This window comes from Oncorhynchus gorbuscha, unplaced genomic scaffold (assembly GCF_021184085.1).
Source record: "Oncorhynchus gorbuscha isolate QuinsamMale2020 ecotype Even-year unplaced genomic scaffold, OgorEven_v1.0 Un_scaffold_4721, whole genome shotgun sequence".
NCBI classification, from domain to species: Eukaryota; Metazoa; Chordata; class Actinopteri; order Salmoniformes; family Salmonidae; genus Oncorhynchus; species Oncorhynchus gorbuscha.
The window spans coordinates 14,938-31,918 of record NW_025748681.1 but is presented as its reverse complement, the minus strand read 5'-3'; the positions used below and the strand labels follow the sequence as shown (position 1 = coordinate 31,918).

The window sequence follows — 16,981 nt, the reverse complement described above, 5'->3', positions numbered from 1 at the left end:
GAGGGAGGCGGAAGAGCGAGGGAGGCGGAAGAGCGAGGGGAGGCGGGAGAGCGAGGGGAGGGAGGCGGAAGAGCGAGGGAGAAGAGCGAGGGAGGAGGCGGAAGAGCGAGGAGGGGGAAGAGCGAAGGGAGGCGCGAGGGAGGGAGGGCGGAGAGAGGAGCGAGGGAGGGAGGCGGAAGAGCGAGGGGAGGCGGAAGAGCGAGGGAGGGGGCGGAAGGAGGGAAGGAGGAGGGGGAAGAGTGAGGAGGAGGGGGGGCGAGGAGGAGGGGGGAGGAGGAGGGGAAGGAGGAGGAGGGCGGAGCGGAGGGGGGGCGAGAGAATTTATATAGGTTTATAAAACCCAGCATACACACCACCCAACCACACACAGACAGACATACCTCAGGGGCAGGTGGACCTCCATAGGAGTGTAGGAGGGCCAGTAGCCCATGGTGAATGTTGACTATCAGCTCCAGCTGGCTGGGCTCACTCTGGTTCTGGGTGTACTGGGGGAGACAGACAACCCGATTCAATACATTCATGTACTGGTGGACACAACCTTGTTCAATACTGGAATAAATACATTAATGTCCTGTTGTGTGAGACAATCAAATCCTTAATTTCTTGGAAAATGGTAAATTGAGAATTCCTTAATTCAAGAAATTGTTTGAATCCATCTGGGAACAAATGTAAACATCATTGGACTACCCCAATTGGTAGAGATGTTACACATGATTCTCTGTGGTAAATCGATATATTACAGTAGTAATATTGCTCAGTGTTTGGGTCCTTTATCTTCCCATATTGGTATGAACCCGTTTCAACGATTGAGCGCCATCTTTTGTCATTGCATTTTCTTACATCCGATAAGAGTGTTGTTTGTGACTGCACAGATCTGTCTCTTATCTCTTAAAGGCTAATGGGATAGCTCCAAAGCAGTTTAGCTACAATAAGCTAATGGGATAGCTCCAAAGCAGTTTAGCTACAATAAGCTAATGGGATAGCTCCAAAGCAGTTTAGCTACAATAAGCTAATGGGATAGCTCCAAAAGCAGTTTAGCTACAATAAGTTAATGGGATAGCTCCAAAGCAGTTTAGCTACAATAAGCTAATGGGATAGCGCCAAAGCAGTTTAGCTACAATAAGCTAATGGGATAGCTCCAAAGCAGTTTAGCTACAATAAGCTAATGGGATAGCGCCAAAGCAGTTTAGCTACAATAAGCTAATGGGATAGCTCCAAAGCAGTTTAGCTACAATAAGCTAATGGGATAGCTCCAAAGCAGTTTAGCTACAATAAGCTAATGGGATAGCTCCAAAGCAGTTTAGCTACAATAAGCTAATGGGATAGCGCCAAAGCAGTTTAGCTACAATAAGCTAATGGGATAGCTCCAAAGCAGTTTAGCTACAATAAGCTAATGGGATAGCTCCAAAGCAGTTTAGCTACAATAAGCTAATGGGATAGCGCCAAAGCAGTTTAGCTACAATAAGCTAATGGGATAGCTCCAAAGCAGTTTAGCTACAATTTGCTGTCTAACATGAGAAAATATTACCGTGGCGACATCTGCCGAATCCCACTTCTGCCACAAAACTGTCCGAATTAATCTAAACTAACAAAATGCCGATCGCCGTTGATGTCGATTAAGGCAGCCCCCCCAAGCACCTCTCTGATTCAGAGGGGGTGAGTTAAATGTAGAAGACACATTTCAGTTGAATGCATTCAGTTGTACAGCTGACACACACGGTTGAAGTCGGAGGTTTACACGACACCAAAGCCAAATACATTTACATTCGTTTTCACAATTCCTGACATTTAATCCTAGTAAAATTCCCTGTCCTAGGTTATTTTAAGAATATGAAATGTTAGAATAATAGTAGAGAGAATGATTTATTTCAGCTTTTATTTCTTTCATCACATTCCCAGTGAGTCAGAAGTTTACATACACTCAATTAGTATTTGGTAGCATTGCCTTTAAATTGTTTAACTTGGGTCACATGTTTTGGGTAGCCTTCCACAAGCTTCCCACAATAGGTTGGATGAATTTTGGCCCATTCCTCCTGACAGAGCTGGTGTAACTGAGTCAGGTTTGAAGGCCTCCTTGCTCGCACATGCTTCTTCAGTTCTGCCCACACATTTTCTATAGGATTGAGGTCAGTTCTTGTGATGGCCACTCCAATACCTTGACTTTGTTGTCCTTAAGCCATTTTGCCACAACTTTGGAAGTATGCTCGGGGTCATTGTCCATTTGGAAGACCCATTTGCGACCAATCTTTAACGTCCTAACTGATGTCTTGAGATGTTGCTTCAATATATCCACATAATTTTCCAGCTTCATGCCATCCATGTTGTGAAGCGAACCAGTCCCTCCTGCAGCAAAGCACCCCCACAACATGATGCTGCCACCCCTGTGTTTTACAGTTGGGATGGTGTTCTTCGGCTTGCAAGCCTCCCTATTTTTCCTCCAAACATAACGATGGTCATTATGGCCAAACAGTTTGATTTGTGTTTCATAAGACCAGAGGACATTTTTCCAAAAAGTATGATCTTTGTCCCCATGTGCAGTTGCAAACGGTAGTCTGGCTTTTTTATGGCAGTTTTGGAGCAGTGGCTTCTTCCTTGCTGAGCAGCCTTTCAGGTTGTCGATATAGGACTTGTTTTACTGTGAATATAGATGCTTTTGTACCGGTTTCCTCCAGCATCTTCACATGGTCCTTTGCTGCTGTTGTGGGATTGATTTGCACTTTTCACACAAAAGTGCGTTCATCTCCAGGAGACAGAATGCATCTTCTTCCTGAGCGGTATGACGGCTGTGTGGTCCCATGGTGTTTATACTTGCGTACTATGGTTTGTACAGATGAACATGGTACCTTCCGGTGTTTGGAAATTGCTCCTAAGGATAAACCAGACTTGTGTAGGTCTACAATTGTTTTTTCTGAGGTCTTTGCTGATTTCTTTTGATTTTCCCATGTCGTCAAGCAAAGAGGCACTGAGTTTGAAGGTAGGCCTTGAAATACATCCACAGGGAAACCTCCAATTGACACAAATGATGTCAATTAGTCTATCAGAAGCTTCTAAAGCAATGACATAATTTTCTGGAATTTTCCAAGCTGTTTAAAAGGCACAGTCAACTTAGTGTATGTAAACTTCTGACCCACTGGAATTGTGATACAGTGAATTAAAAAGTGAAATAATCTGTCTGTAAACAATTGTTGGAAAAATGACTTGTGTGATGCACAGTAGATGTCCTAACCGACTTGCCAAAACTATAGTTGGTTAACAAGAACTTTGTGGAGTGGTTGAAAAACAAGTTGTAATGACTCCTCCGTGTACGTAAACTTCTCGACTTCAACTGTAGCCATGTCAGTAAGCTAGCTAGCGACAACAGCTCCACAGCTGAAAGTCAGGGCACGAGAGACCAACGTCCTGACACACAACTTGTCCAGTCAGGGCACGAGAGACCAACGTCCTGACACACAACTTGTCCAGTCAGGGCACTAGAGACCAACGTCCTGACACACAACTTGTCCAGTCAGGGCACTAGAGACCAACGTCCTGACACACAACTTGTCCAGGAGACGGCGACCCGTTTCCTTTCCTTCTGTTAGGTTTTTGAAAAATAACGGACACTAAATATTCAAAATACGAGATCCACAAGACTGATTGGTTGAGGGACGAGCGTCACGGAGGGGTGACGACAACATGGCCTCAAGTCAGATGATTCACTGGTGGTAAATGTATACTACAGTAAGGACTTCAGTGACATGGAGGAGTCTGTGTTCACCTGCTTGAACTGGATCATAACGTCTTTGGAGAGCTCCATGTCCTTAAACATCCCCTCCAGCTTACTGGTGAAGGCCGCTCCACACTCTGCAGGGACAGGAAGCAGGAAGTCACAAACCATCACACCCACTTTCTGTTCACAAGTTTTTATAAAGTATTATAAGCTGGGTGGTTCGAGCGCTGAATGCTGATTGGCTGACAGCCAGGGTATATCAGATCATAAACCACGGGTATGATAAAACATGTATTTTTACTGCTCTAATTACGTTTGTTACCAGTTTATAATAGCAATAAGGAACCTCAGGGGTTTGGGGTATATGGCCAATATACCACGGCTAAGGGCTGTATCCAGGCACTCCGCGTTGCGTCATGCTTAAGAACAGCGCTTGGCCCTGGTGTATTGGCCATATACCACACCTCCTACGGGCCTTACTGCTTAAACACATTGCATGACCTGGTAACTGTGGTAGTGTTTCTACAGTCACACACCAGAGGTAGTGACAAACCACCGATGGGCCAACTTCACTGCAGAGGCAACAATCAGCATCTGCAGGAGGACATTTGACAATATCCCACGAACACAGGGCCTAAAATAAACACACTCGCCAAATGCGAGTAGATTTTGACATTGGTGGGTAGAGAGGTCTATATCACCAGCCATGTTGGTGGGTAGAGAGGTCTATATCACCAGCCATGTTGGTGGGTAGAGAGGTCTATATCACCAGCCATGTTGGTGGGTAGAGAGGTCTATATCACCAGCCATGTTGGTGGGTAGAGGTCTATATCACCAGCCATGTTGGTGGGTAGAGAGGTCTATATCACCAGCCATGTTGGTGGGTAGAGAGGTCTATATCACCAGCCATGTTGGTGGGTAGAGAGGTCTATATCACCAGCCATGTTGGTGGGTAGAGAGGTCTATATCACCAGCCATGTTGGTGGGTAGAGAGGTCTATATCACCAGCCATGTTGGTGGGTAGAGAGGTCTATATCACCAGCCATGTTGGTGGGTAGAGAGGTCTATATCACCAGCCATGTTGGTGGGTAGAGGTCTATATCACCAGCCATGTTGGTGGGTAGAGGTCTATATCACCAGCCATGTTGGTGGGTAGAGGTCTATATCACCAGCCATGTTGGTGGGTAGAGAGGACTATATCACCTGCCATGTAGGTAGGTAGAGAGGTCTATATCACCAGCCATGTAGGTGGGTAGAGGTCTATATCACCAGCCATGTTGGTGGGTAGAGAGGTCTATATCACCAGCCATGTTGGTGGGTAGAGAGGTCTATATCACCAGCCATGTAGGTGGGTAGAGGTCTATATCACCAGCCATGTAGGTGGGTAGAGAGGTCTATATCACCAGCCATGTTGGTGGGTAGAGGTCTATATCACCAGCCATGTTGGTGGGTAGAGGTCTATATCACCAGCCATGTTGGTGGGTAGAGGTCTATATCACCAGCCATGTAGGTGGGTAGAGAGGTCTATATCACCAGCCATGTAGGTGGGTAGAGAGGTCTATATCACCAGCCATGTTGGTGGGTAGAGAGGTCTATATCACCAGCCATGTTGGTGGGTAGAGAGGTCTATATCACCAGCCATGTTGGTGGGTAGAGAGGTCTATATCACCAGCCATGTTGGTGGGTAGAGAGGTCTATATCACCAGCCATGTTGGTGGGTAGAGGTCTATATCACCAGCCATGTAGGTGGGTAGAGAGGTCTATATCACCAGCCATGTAGGTGGGTTAGTCAGGGCAACAGAGCATTTCACTCACATTGACAAATAAACGTGTCGTGAGGAAGTCAAGTAGGAAAACTTAACTAAATCATTGCTGCAGTAACTGTTTGGTCATTTTGTTTCATAGATGGTAGATCATCACCAAGAACTAGGTATCCTCTCAAATATATCCTGTGGAGGCGCTGCAACAATGCCTGGCTGGGGAGCTGTGAACACTGGGATTTGAAAGTGCTCAAGATGCACAGGCGTAGAAGTCAGTCTAATTTACTGGAACGTCCACTGAAGTGAGGCGTTGTGTTTCTTGGCTATTTTACAATGTTTTGTTCACAAGCTGTTTTTTAGTTTCAATGTTTGACTCTGCTTCAACTGCAGGTGAAAACGTCAGCTACGAGTCAGACCATCTACTCTCATACCTCACAGGCACACCGTCACTGACCACTCCTCCAGCGGCTAGAGTACCACCGTTGCCACGGTAATCGTCCGCCCTTAAAGGGGCAGCTGAACAAGTCTCATCTGTGTTTTGGTTTAAAATTAAAGTTAGTTAAAAATTATTAGCCCTATACCACATCACTTCTTACTAGTAATATGTTTGTTTCTGAAACATTACAAAGCATGTTCATTTGTTTCTGAACCATTACAAAGCATGTTCATTTGTTTCTGAAACATTACAAAGCATGTTCATTTGTTTCTGAAACATCACAAAGCATGTTCATTTGTTTCTGAAACATTACAAAGCATGTTCATTTGTTTCTGAAACATTACAAAGCATGTTCATTTGTTTCTGAAACATTACAAAGCATGTTCATTTGTTTCTGAAACATTACAAAGCATGTTCATTTGTTTCTGAAACATTACAAAGCATGTTCATTTGTTTCTGAAACATCACAAAGCATGTTCATTTGTTTCTGAAACATCAAAGCATGTTCATTTGTTTCTGAAACATTACAAAGCATGTTCATTTGTTTCTGAAACATTACAAAGCATGTTCATTTGTTTCTGAAACATTACAAAGCATGTTCATTTGTTTCTGAAACATTACAAAGCATGTTCATTTGTTTCTGAAACATTACAAAGCATGTTCATTTGTTTCTGAAACATTACAAAGCATGTTCATTTGTTTTGTTTCTGAAACATTAAAGTGTGTTCATTTGTTTAGTTTCTTAAACAAAACAATATTTTGTCTGGTAATAAAACTGCTAGATCAAAAAGCTAGTTTTAGTCCCTACCCACTGACAAAGCCTGCTACAAGAGATACCATAACATGTGATGGTGACAAAGTTGTGATTTTGAAGATCGCTGCATTGTATCTCCTGTCATCATACCGTGTTTGAGTTTGGACAGCATGGACTTCTCAGCGTCCACGGAGGCACTCTTCCCCACCAGCAGGCGTTTGGCCAGGTCCTTCTTATAAAAGGCCTCGAACACATCCTTCCCGTGGATGAAGCGGAAGATGATCATGATTTTGTCTAGAATTCTCTCCATCTCCTCCTCGGTAGCTTCCTTGTTGCCCGCCCTCAACTTACAGTCCACGTACTTCGCTGTGCAGATAGGACACCGCCAGTTAGATAAAACATACAGGAAACACTCATATTAGTTAAATTAGTTAGTTATATTAGTTAGTTACAGTTATATTAGTTAGTTATAGTTATATTAGTTAGGAAACACTCATATTAGTTATATTAGTTAGGAAACACTCATATTAGTTATATTAGTTAGTTATAGTTATATTAGTTAGGAAACACTCATATTAGTTATATTAGTTAGTTATAGTTATATTAGTTAGGAAACACTCATATTAGTTATATTAGTTATAGTTATATTAGTTAGGAAACACTCATATTAGTTATATTAGTTAGTTATATTAGTTAGGAAACACTCATATTAGTTATATTAGTTAGTTATATTAGTTAGGAAACACTCATATTAGTTATATATTAGTTAGTTAGTTAGTTATATTAGTTAGGAAACACTCATATTAGTTATATTAGTTAGTTATAGTTATATTAGTTAGGAAACACTCATATTAGTTATATTAGTTAGGAAACACTCATATTAGTTATATTAGGAAACACTATATATTAGAAACACTCATATTAGTTATATTAGTTAGTTATAGTTATATTAGTTAGGAAACACTCATATTAGTTATATTAGTTAGTTATAGTTATATTAGTTAGGAAACACTCATATTAGTTATATTAGTTAGGAAACACTCATATTAGTTATATTAGTTAGTTATAGTTATATTAGTTAGGAAACACTCATATTAGTTATATTAGTTAGTTAGTTATATTAGTTAGGAAACACTCATATTAGTTATATTAGTTAGTTATAGTTATATTAGTTAGGAAACACTCATATTAGTTATATTAGTTAGTTATAGTTATATTAGTTAGGAAACACTCATATTAGTTATATTAGTTAGTTATAGTTATATTAGTTAGGAAACACTCATAACTGGCGTGGAACCTCTGACTGATATTTTAAGCAATGGTTTTAAGATTCCAGGTGCCTTTAAATATCTCCTGCCCTGACTCTTTGCACACACACACACACACACACACACACACACACACACACACACACACACACACACACACACACACACACACACACACACACACACACACACACACACACACACACACACACACACACACACACACACACACACGCGTCTTGTCCTCACCGATGAGTTCAGCAGGTTTGTTGGGTCTGTTGTTGATGAAAGCTTCAAAGGCCTCCTTCATAGCGTTGATGAAGCTCTCGTTTCTGTTGAAACAGCCCTGGGCCACGTTGTCCATCTTATCCTTAAAGTCCAACAGGTCTTGAACCATGTCCTTATCCTTCTCTGGGGTGCCCACAATCTCACCACCAAAACTCTGTTAGGAGACATCTCAGTGAGACTGGAATCAATAGAAGTGTTTGAGTGAGAGTAGTATAAAGAGAGCCAGAGCGAGAGAGAGCCAGAGCGAGAGAGAGCGAGCCAAAGCGAGAGAGCCAAAGCGAGAGAGCCAAAGCGAGAGAGCCAAAGCGAGAGAGCCAAAGCGAGAGACAGAAAGAGACAGAGGGGAGAGAGCGTACCTTGATGTAGTCTCTCCAGTGCTGCAGCAGAGTGGGGAGTCCTCCCTTCACCTTACTGAAGAGCTGGTAGAGCAGAGCCAGCTCCATCACCCGGTTACCGTCTAACAGAATACTGAGACCTGGAGGAGGGGGTCAGTATCACCTGGTTACCATCTAACAGAATACTGAGACCTGGAGGAGGGGGTCAGTATCACCTGGTTACCATCTAACAGAATACTGAGACCTGGAGGAGGGTCAATATCACCTGGTTATCATCTAACAGAATACTGAGACCTGGAGGAGGGTCAGTATCACCTGGTTACCATCTAACAGAATACTGAGACCTGGAGGAGGGTCAATATCACCTGGTTACCTTCTAACAGAATACTGAGACCTGGAGGAGGGTCAGTATCACCTGGTTACCTTCTAACAGAATACTGAGACCTGGAGGAGGGTCAATATCACCTGGTTACAGTCTAACAGAATACTGAGACCAGGAGGAGGGTCAATATCACCTGGTTACAGTCTAACAGAATACTGAGACCTGAAGGAGGGTCAGTATCACCTGGTTACCATCTAACAGAATACTGAGACCTGAAGGAGGGTCAGTATCACCTGGTCTAACAGAATACAGAGACCAGGAGGAGGGTCAGTATCACCTGGTTACAGTCTAACAGAATACTGAGACCTGAAGGAGGGTCAGTATCACCTGGTTACCATCTAACAGAATACAGAGACCAGGAGGAGGGTCAGTATCACCTGGTTACCTTCTAACAGAATACAGAGACCAGGAGGAGGGTCAGTATCACATACTGCTGATCGATACCTTTCTGTAAGATGGCCGTCATGTGTTCTCCAAGCAGCTGCTTCTCCACATTAGAGATAAGTGGCTTCCTGTTGAATACAAACAGAGAGAGAGATGATCACGACAGATGGAGGGGGTGAAAGAGAAAGTAAAGTGGTTCAAATCTGTGAGATGATCTAGTGTACTCTGATTGGAGCACAGGCCTGTCAGTCTAAGGGGTGTGGAGGAAGAGGCGGGTCTTACTGAGTGCTCTGGTCGAGGTAGCTGATGACACGATCGTTCTCTTCTTCCAACCGACGAGCCACATGATGCAGGTACTCCGGCACCTGGACACACACACACACACACACACACACACACACAGACACACAGACACACAGACACACAGACACACAGACACACAGACACACAGACACACGCGTCACTTATGACCGTCACTAGGAGAAAGCCAGGTATGCTAGCTATATAGGGGCGTGGTCATAATATTGAATTAAAGCATTTGATTGACGGCTGTCACTCACGTCTCGTTCCTGCATCAGTCTCTGTCCCTCTGCAGCGTACAGTCTGTCAGTCTCCATCAAAAAACGCTCCTCAAACGACTCTTTATACACCTGAGGAGAGAGACAATAGATGACACCAGGAGATCAGAGAATCTACAGAGACCTGAGGAGAGAGACAATAGATGACACCAGGAGATCAGAGAATCTACAGAGACCTGAGGAGAGACAATAGATGATACCAGGAGATCAGAGAATCTACAGAGACCTGAGGAGAGAGACAATAGATGACACCAGATCAGAGAATCTACAGAGACCTGAGGAGAGAGACAATAGATGACACCAGATCAGAGAATCTACAGAGACCTGAGGAGAGAGACAATAGATGACACCAGGAGATCAGAGAATCTACAGAGACCTGAGGAGAGACAATAGATGATACCAGGAGATCAGAGAATCTACAGAGACCTGAGGAGAGACAATAGATGATACCAGGAGATCAGAGAATCTACAGAGACCTGAGGAGAGAGACAATAGATGATACCAGGAGATCAGAGAATCTACAGAGACCTGAGGAGAGAGACAATAGATGATACCAGGAGATCAGAGAATCTACATACCATCTGCCTATGGAACAATAGTTCTACACTGCTGGATGTCATAAGGTGAATGCACCAATTTGTAAGTCGCTCTGGATAAGAGCGTCTGCTAAATGACTTAAATGTAAATGTAAATGTAAGAAAATGCACTCGTTTGACTAGCAAATGACTGCCTTGACTTGATTGTTCATTGGCCAAATGGTAAGACAAGACTTATGAAGCATTGACCAATCACCTGCAGGTCTGAGAGCATGCCCAGTAGGCTGCGGAGAAGGCTGCGGTCCACTGTCTCTCCGTTGCGTTCGCGTTCGATCTGTTCCAGGATCCCGTCGACCGTACGCTTCTGGACAGCCCCGTCACTCACGATGTGGTTCCGGAAGAGTTCCAGCCCGGTATCCCTGTGGAACACACACAGTCACGGTGGACGGGGAACAGTAGCGGTCTGCATCCCAAATGACACCCTATTTCCTACATGGGGAACTCTTTTAGCCCAATGAGGACCTGGTCAAAGGTAGTGCACTAAGTAGTGAATAGGGTTCACGGTGAACAGTAACGGTCTGCATCCCAAATGACACTATTTCCTACATGGGGAACTCTTTTAGCCCAATGAGGACCTGGTCAAAGGTAGTGCACTAAGTAGTGAATAGGGTTCACGGTGAACAGTAACGGTCTGCATCCCAAATGACACTATTTCCTACATGGGGAACTCTTTTAGCCCAACGAGAACCTGGTCAAAGGTAGTGCACTAAGTAGTGAATAGGGTTCACGGTGGACGGTGAACAGTAACGGTCTGCATCCCAAATGACACCCTATATCCTACATGGGGAACTCTTTTAGCCCAATGAGGACCTAGTCAAAAGGTAGTGCACTAAGTAGTGAATAGGGTTCCATTTCTAACAGAAAGAAACGATCACCATCTCAGAACAGGAAAAGACCATTTGCCACAGAGAATGGATATATGTTTGTGTTTGTCCTAATAGCTACTGGACGGGGCTCTTACCAGATGGAGGGGAGCAGGGAGTTCTGGAGCACGTAGGTACGATCCAGGAACAGAAAGATACTCCGGATCATGATCTGCAGTAACCCAGGTTACACATAACACACTTACGTTAGACTCATTATACGACATACATTTCAGACAGAATAAATGTCTCATGATAAATAAAGGCTGTCTGACTGACCGTCTGTCTGCAGTGGTCCTGCCAACATCGGTTCATCCTCTTCAGGAAAGACAGGCTGTCCAGGGACTCTGTGAGGCGCTACGGTTAAGGACCCGGGCCTCGATTCAATCAAAACACAACAGTCAAACACTCTCTCTTTGGACGGGGCCTCGACTCGCACCAGGTTGTGGTTAAAAAAACATGACAACCTTCTGATGACTACAAACTGTGTAGTTTATAGAGATCCCCATTACAGGGATGTTCATTGTTTTATTTTTATTTCCCATCAGTCCAAGCAGCGTGTCTCTGTGTGCAGCTAGCTGGCTGAAGAGGTCCACGGTGCCCCCTGGGCGGCAGGTAGCCTAACGGTTAGGAGAGTGGGGCCAGTAAACGAAAGGTCGCTGGTTCGAAACCCCAAGCCGACTAGGAGAAAAATATGTCTATGTGGCATTAAGCAAAGCACCGTAAAGATAATTGCTCCTGTAAGTATCTCTGGATGAGATGTGTCTGCTAAATGAACATGTCAAACGTAGTGGCACAGAGACACTACCACAGCTGGTACAGAGACACTACCACACAGCTGGTACAGAGACACTACCACACAGCTGGTACAGAGACACTACCACACAGCTGGTACAGAGACACTACCACACAGCTTGTACAGAGACACTACCACACAGCTTGTACAGAGACACTACCACACAGCTGGTACAGAGACACTACCACACAGCTGGTACAGAGACACTACTACACAGCTGGTACAGAGACACTACTACACAGCTGGTACAGAGACACTACCACACAGCTGGTACAGAGACACTACTACACAGCTGGTACAGAGACACTACCACACAGCTGGTACAGAGACACTACCACACAGCAGCCCGCTGAGAAGACATACAGCTCTATAACAGGAGGCTGCCAGGTTCCTTTAAGCCCCCCAGTCACAACTAACCAGATCAGCAGGTGTTATCAGGGAGACCCAGGCCAAGGTTATTGTGGCAATGATGGTATTCCAGGTATTATTGCTTTTATAAACTGGTTACCAATGTAATTAGAGCCGTACAAAATGTTTTGAGGTATACGGTCTGATATACCACGGCTGTCAGGCAAATCAGCTTTCAGGGCTGGAACCAGCCAGTATTTATAACACAGTAGACTAGTCTGACTAGTAGCGGACGTCTTCACTGGTAGTTGAAGCAAAGTCAAAACATTGAAAAACAACGTAGCTTATGAACAAAACAATGTAAATAGCCAAGAAACACAAGGTGCAGCAACACAAATCAACTATTAAAAAACATTATAATAATGTTATAAAACATTTATCTCCTCGGAGGAGCCACTGTCATGCAGCATCATAAATGACAGACGTTTTCAAGTCGATTTCATAAGAACCTGTCAAACAGGCTTTAATAAACATCCACACAGTACGCACTGGCAAAAATATAGGAGCACACTTTCACACGCAAAGACACAGACACACACAGTGTAAAGGATATTCTCTGAACTGATGTATCTGGGCCTGGACATGGTCCTCACAGACCTGACGGAGCTGCTTGTACAGTGTGGGGGAGACTTTATAGGAACACAGGTTCTCCACCGCCTGAAACAGAGGAGACGGGGGTCAACATACTAAGTATTCCTCAATTCTGTAAGTCATCACTCCTTGGAAAAGTTACAAGACAGGATTAGCCATGTCAACAGGCCGGTGAATGGTCAGAGTGGTTGGGTTAGCCATGTCAACAGGTCGGTGAATGGTCAGAGTGGTAGGGTTTGCCATGTCAACAGGCTGGTGAATGGTCAGAGTGATAGGGTTAGCCATGTCAACAGGCTGGTGACTGGTCAGCACAGTGGTTGGGTATACTGACTGCTGATGTGAGCTACAGAACCTGCTGACTGGCATAGAGCAGCTCTCCTCTCCAATAATTTGAGACTAGAAAGGCATAGTGTCTTAGGACCGATCTCTGCTGCCCGTTGGAATCGTGTAAAGTCCCAAATGGCACCCTATACCCTAAACAGTACACTACATAGGGAATAGGGTGTCAGTTGGCACCACCAACCCAGACTGGCTAGGGCAACCAGCAGGTCACATGACAAGACAGCTGGAGTGATGGTACACAGATACAGACAGTAAAGGGCAACCAGCAGGTCACATGACAAGACAGCTGGAGTAATGGTACACAGATACAGACAGTAAAGGGCAACCAGCAGGTCACATGACAAGACAGCTAGAGTAATGGTGTCATACAGATGAAGACAATAAAAGTGCCCATATCGGTACATATTATTCACATGGAAACACTGGGACTTGGATATAGGCATGTCATCAAGGCCCGTTGGACACATGAACTAGGCCCATGTCTTTTAAAGGTCAACAAGGGCTGTAGCTCTCCACAAACTATGTGTTTCATGTCCTGAAAGTGCAACTGTGTGTTTGATGCTTTAGGCCTGACCTGGTAGAGTTCCTCAAGGTTGTACTTGATGGAGGTGCTGTTCTGGATGGCTCCTACCGCATCCCTCAGCTTCAGCCAGGTGTCCTCAGTGTAGTTGTCCGCTAGCTTTGGCCTGTCTGGGAACACACACCAGAGTTACGACACACCAAGGCACAGCAAAATGGTTAGACAGACCCAGCCTCTAGCTGGGTACCTCATTTAAACGAGGAGAAATGTAAAGTTAATTTGTAAACAAGGAGAATATTGTTTGTAAACAGTTGACTATTGTTTGAATGTTCAACCATATGTAAACATCTGGCAGGGACAGAGTCAACAAACGTCAAAATTGTAATAGAATGGAAAAAATATATATTTATTCTGCCAGAATGTCATTAGCTTGGTAAAGTTAGCTAGAAGACGTAACCAGAGTTGAGCAATATTTCCAGGGTCAGTTTGCAACAGAATATTCTGTTGTTTACATGCCATGGCTATCAATTGCTTCAAATATGTCACAAGCTAACTTGGTCTAGAAACTACCCAGCTGGCCATCATGGACAACTTTCAAATATGAACTTTAGTTACGCTGCCAATTATGGCAATTACATAAGTAGAGTTAACTAGTTAGCCAATTACTAACATATAGTTGATAATCAGGCAAACCGGCCAGCTAACGTTAACTAGCTATTCAGCACGAGTTACCTTTGAAATTTTTAATGACTAATTTTTTGGAGGCGCCAGTTTTGTTGGAGGCCAGGCCAGAAATCTTTGTCACTCCGTTGTTGTTGTGCTCCGTCAGAGCAGAGAAGTTGGCTTTCTTGTCCTGTCGTATGTCTTCTGCCATGATTAGATCAATGCAGAGGGCCGTTGTTGTGAAGAGTTGTTAGCGGCACTTCTACTCGTCCTCTCAAACGAGCCTAAAGTTGGATTATACAACTCTGACCCTGTTTCTTAATTCATGTACGATGCACCACTTAGTCCGATCCCTCACTTGAACAAAAGTAGATACCTAGACCAAAGCCATAAAACTCAAAAAAAGAGAAACTTTTGGATGAACCGAACAACTGAAAAATGGATTTCGTTGAAGTAAGCTAACGCGTTAGCTAGCCTAGTTTAGTTAGCGAAACAAACAATTTAGTATATCCACTGCGTCCCTCCCTGGACCGTATTAAAATTAGGCAAATATTAAATGTTATATATTTCAGACTTCCATGTGAAACAAATTAAAAGCTATATTCAATCTCAAAATATCCATCATTATGCTACCGCTGGAGATGTGGCGCTAGCCACATAGCAAACATAACAAAATGGCTTCCTGCACCCCCTTGACAAGTGCATCTTGGGAGATTCACATTCTACCCGTGTGATGTTTGAAACTTCAACATTATTTTGACTTTTTTTTACAAGAGTTCATCTTTAAAGGGTCCCAATTACATTTCCTATTCAATTACATTTCCTATTCAATTACTTGAGTGAAATTCATCGACTTTTGTCGATTTTGCATGATGTAAAAGGATTTTAGGTACAATCAATAACACAAAAAACTTTTATTCAAATGTAGACTCATCATGAAATATGATGGAATATGATCATGGAATGAATTGGTGTATAAATTGGTATAATATAAATTGGTGCAGGATTTGTGCATCGTGATTTTACCAGTTTACCCTGTTATAAAAATGACCTAGATTAAAATGTATGATAGAGTACAGTATTCTAAATGTAGTTTCTAATTTTAAACATGTTTAAACGGTTTCATTTTCTTGGACAGACTAGAAAGGTGTAATTGCAGCCTGCAATTCGGGGCATTCCTGCATGTGAGCATTCCTGCATCTTTAGGAACCCCTCTCTATACTTTTATTGGTCAATTTTTAATCGCATAGACAATCAGAGGAAATCTAGAATATCAAAAGTGTCATGCAAATATGAAGATGGCGTGCTTGGGGGGGGTTCATGCAGGAAACAATGGGATGCTTGTGTGTGTGTGTGGGCGGGGGGAGGGGGCGTTCATGCAGGTAGGTATTAATGGGAGGCTCAAAGGAGACCTTCATACAGTAACCAATGGGATGCTTGAGGGGGGGTGTTCATGCAGGAAACAATGGGATGCTTGTGTGTGTGTGTGGGCGGGGGGCGTTCATGCAGGTAGGTATTAATGGGATGCTCAACGGAGACCTTCATACAGTAACCAATGGGATGCTCGAGGGGGGTGTTAATGCAGGTAGGTATTAATGGGATGCTCAAAGGAGACCTTCATACAGTAACCAATGGAATGCTCGAGGGGGGTGTTCATGCAGGTAGGTATTAATGGGATGCTCAAAGGAGACCTTCATACAGTAACCAATGGGATGCTCGAGGGGGGTGTTCATGCAGGTAGGTAAAATGGGATGCTCAAAGGAGACCTTCATACAGTAACCAATGGGATGCTCGAGGGGGGTGTTCATGCAGGTAGGTATTAATGGGATGCTCGAGGGTGGGGGTGTTCATGCAGTAACCAATGGGATGCTCGAGGGGTGGGGGGTGTTCATGCAGGTATTAATGGGATGCTCGAGGGGTGGGGGGTGTTCATGCAGGTATTAATGGTATGCTCGACAGGGGTAGTTCATGCAGTAACCAATGAAATGCTTGAGGCGGGCGTGCCCACATGAAGGAATGCCCTGAATTGCAGGCCGCAATCACACACTATTGAAACAGACCAAGCATATTTGTAGGCCCTGGTACTCCACCAAGGTTCGAAGGACAAAGCCTATGTGGAAATGAATGGAGTTTTTGTAGGGTGTTTGGATAAACTGTTAAAATGAGGTCTGTGGTAAAACACAGGCTTATGAGATCTTGTACATGTTGTTCAATTTGATAATTTTCATCAGCTAATGTCACTTTTTGTGAATTTTGAAGCATTTGTGTTATCAAAAGCACATAAAGGCTTTATAATTCATAAAGGTCA

General features: G+C 43.7%; 1 protein-coding gene across 1 annotated transcript; it reads right to left on the bottom strand.

Moving 5' to 3' along the window:
* Positions 1-445: 445 nt before the first annotated feature.
* Positions 446-15,124, bottom strand: LOC124028727 (cullin-4B-like; the record flags this gene model as incomplete). Its single annotated transcript, XM_046340704.1, is given in 14 exon segments — positions 446-485; positions 3,758-3,843; positions 6,810-7,025; positions 8,177-8,369; positions 8,572-8,690; positions 9,377-9,444; positions 9,599-9,681; positions 9,877-9,966; positions 10,687-10,849; positions 11,452-11,525; positions 11,633-11,702; positions 13,111-13,214; positions 14,065-14,180; positions 14,743-15,124. Coding segments are annotated over 14 exon segments (1,564 nt in total), but the record flags the coding sequence as incomplete, so codon positions are not given.
* Between the last annotated feature and the right edge of the window lie 1,857 nt (positions 15,125-16,981).